General features: G+C 44.3%; 1 protein-coding gene across 1 annotated transcript in view; it reads right to left on the bottom strand.

Annotated features, from left to right (window-relative positions):
* Window positions 1–2,744, bottom strand: part of SYN3 (synapsin III) — a 598,011-nt gene that overhangs the window by 539,698 nt on the left and 55,569 nt on the right. The window contains exon 2 of the mRNA XM_011958047.1: window positions 1,149–1,621. Within this exon, the coding sequence (XP_011813437.1) occupies window positions 1,149–1,459 (311 nt within the window). The 5' untranslated portion in view covers window positions 1,460–1,621. The remainder of the gene's footprint in view (window positions 1–1,148; window positions 1,622–2,744) is intronic.

Raw genomic sequence — 2,744 nt, forward strand, 5'->3', positions numbered from 1 at the left:
GCGCCCGCCACCACGCCTGGCTAGGTTTTTGTATTTTTAGTAAAGACGGGGTTTCACCATGGTAGCCAAGATGGTCTCGATCTCCTGACCTCATGATCCACCTGCCTCAGACTCCCAAAATGCTGGGATTACAGGCGTGAGCCACCGCACCCGGCCTGAACTGCAATTTCAATGTCTCCAGCTAGACTGATAACATTTATCACCTCTGAGTACCTAACAGCTGGGATAGAGACTTATTCTCCAAATGCAGCTCCACATAAGCAGGAGCCTGTTCCCTACTATACACGTGCATCTCAGCTATGCCTGGCACCGAATCAGTGCTCAGTAAACTACCTGGTGAATGACTGCTATAGTGATCTTGACACAGGTGTCAGGTCTCTGCCACTGGGGAACTTACCAGCTAGGGGCACTGCCTGAGAAGAGGCTGGCAGTGGTCATTTCTGCCCACCTTTGGTGTTCAGAAGACAGGCTCTGGAGCCAGACTGCCAGTATCTGGAAGAGCTGAGATGCACACTCAGGCACTCTGATCCCAAAGGTTTGGGATGAGGACTGTGGACTTGTATTGCTTTCTTTTATCCTCATAATAAGCTCATTTTATGGAAGGAGGGTGGCTGAGGCTGACAGGTTAATCTCGCAAGTACCACCAGATGTATTTCAGATTTTAGAAGTTTTCCATTTTTAGGAAGGTAATATGGTGAATATACCATATTTTATATAACACTTTCAGTAGGCTCTGAACTATACTCCATATCAAACACATTCAGATGCTTGCAGCAAATCATACGAACAAACACACTTAGTATAATTACAGCCTCACATTCCTGCAGATTAGGCTTTGCTACCAAAAGAATTGCAAAAAATTTTCTAGTTTCCAGAGTGTGTTGGATTTGGGATTTGCAGGCGAGGGACTGTGGACTTGTAAATATAAAGCCGTTAGAAGAGAAAGTGGCACTGAGTAGGTGCTGTGGGCCTAGCATGCAGCAGCCACTTGGTACATGTTAGTTTCATGTTAGTTTCCTTCTCTCCAGCCAGGCTCTGATAGCACCTGAGCCTCTCATAGCTCTCCCCTTCTATTACCCCAAGAGATGAGATAATCCCCACTCCTCTCTTGCCCCAGAAGGCAGTAGAACTTGCAAATTCCTGCTTACCAGTCTGTATGGGCATCATCGATCACCAACAGGATCCTGGGTCTTTGAACAATGGCCGTGGAGGGACCTGGAGGCTCCATCAGTCCTGAGGTGGCCTGAGGGGTCTGCTTCATGGCACTGGAGAGGGAGCTAAAAAGGCTGGATCCTGGAGAGGAGAAGGAGGCAGCCAGGGGCTGGGGGTGCCTCCTCTCCATGGCCGGGGAAGCAGGTGAGCTGGTGGAGCTATCTGGGCGTTGCAGGTCCGTCATATAGCCATTAGGCAGATTGGCCACGAAGCTGCTGTCAGAGAGACGTCGCCGGAGGAAATTCATGGCTGTGGATGGATGGAGATGACTGGCTCCTACCTGGACGTGTGTAGGTGAGGTCCAGAAGACAGGATGCTGCCAGGTACGGGGAGTGGTAGGACTTCAGCCAGAAGAGCCAGGGGGATTTTGTACAACCAGCAGTCAGCTTTACCTGCCTTTGTTTACCTGCTGGAAATAAGCCAACAAATACATAAGTGGAAATGACCTCCACCCCCTTAAAAGTAAACAGATACAGCACTTTCCTGCCCCACTGCAGGTGGCAATGTAAATTAGGACATCCTTCTGGAAAGGAATTTGGCTACACATGTTAAGAGGATAGCTTTTTAGCCTACAGTTTCCATTTTCTGGAATTACATTGCAAAGAAAGATTCTAAGTTACAGAAAAAGCTTCATGCACAAATATGTTAATCACAGGTTATTTACACTAGCGAAATACGGGAAGTATCTCAACATTCAACCACGGTTTAACGAATAAGTCAACCACAGCACAGTTACTCAATGAACCATTTGTGGCTATTTTTAAAGATGTCTTGAAGAAGGGATTTTGGTAACAGAAACAATTTTGTGTTCTAATGATAAGTTCAAAAGATAATTATTCAAAATTATAGGAACCAAATGACTACAAAGATGTACAAGTTGAAAGAACAAAACTTGGGAAATAAAAAAAATCAAAGTGTTAACAGTGATTATATTTTGGTAATGCAAGTACATGCCTTTTTTTCTTTTTCTTTCCACTTACTTATATTTTTCAAATTTTTTAGAATGCTTATTACTACAGATTGGCCTGCCCCCCACCTCACCAAACTTATATGTTGAAGATAATGCTGAATATGATGCTTTGGAATTCAGTCCTTTGGGAGGTAATTATGGTTAGTGGGGTCATTAGGGTGTGCCCCACGCAATGGAAGTACAGCCCTTATAAGAAAGGATGCCAGAGAGCTTGCTTTCCCTGCACTATGTGAAATCAAAGGTAAAAGGCAGCCATCTGCAAACCAGGAGAGGGCCCTCACCAGAACCAGGCAGAGCTGACACCCTGACCTTGGACTTCCCAGCTTCCAGAACTGTGAGAAATAAGTATCTATTGCTTAACCCACCCAGCCTATGGTATTTTGTTATGTCAGCACAAGCAGATAATATACACATCCATTGCTTTTCTAAACAAGACTAACATAAGTGAAAAACAACCCACACTGTTCATTTGAGATCAAAACATCCCACTGAGAACAATGAGTATTTAAACCGTTAGACTTTATATTTTTTGTTAAGATTATTATATACTTTTTTTTTTTTT

Source organism: Colobus angolensis, unplaced genomic scaffold, assembly GCF_000951035.1.
Source record: "Colobus angolensis palliatus isolate OR3802 unplaced genomic scaffold, Cang.pa_1.0 Scaffold457, whole genome shotgun sequence".
In the NCBI taxonomy this organism is placed as follows: Eukaryota; Metazoa; Chordata; class Mammalia; order Primates; family Cercopithecidae; genus Colobus; species Colobus angolensis.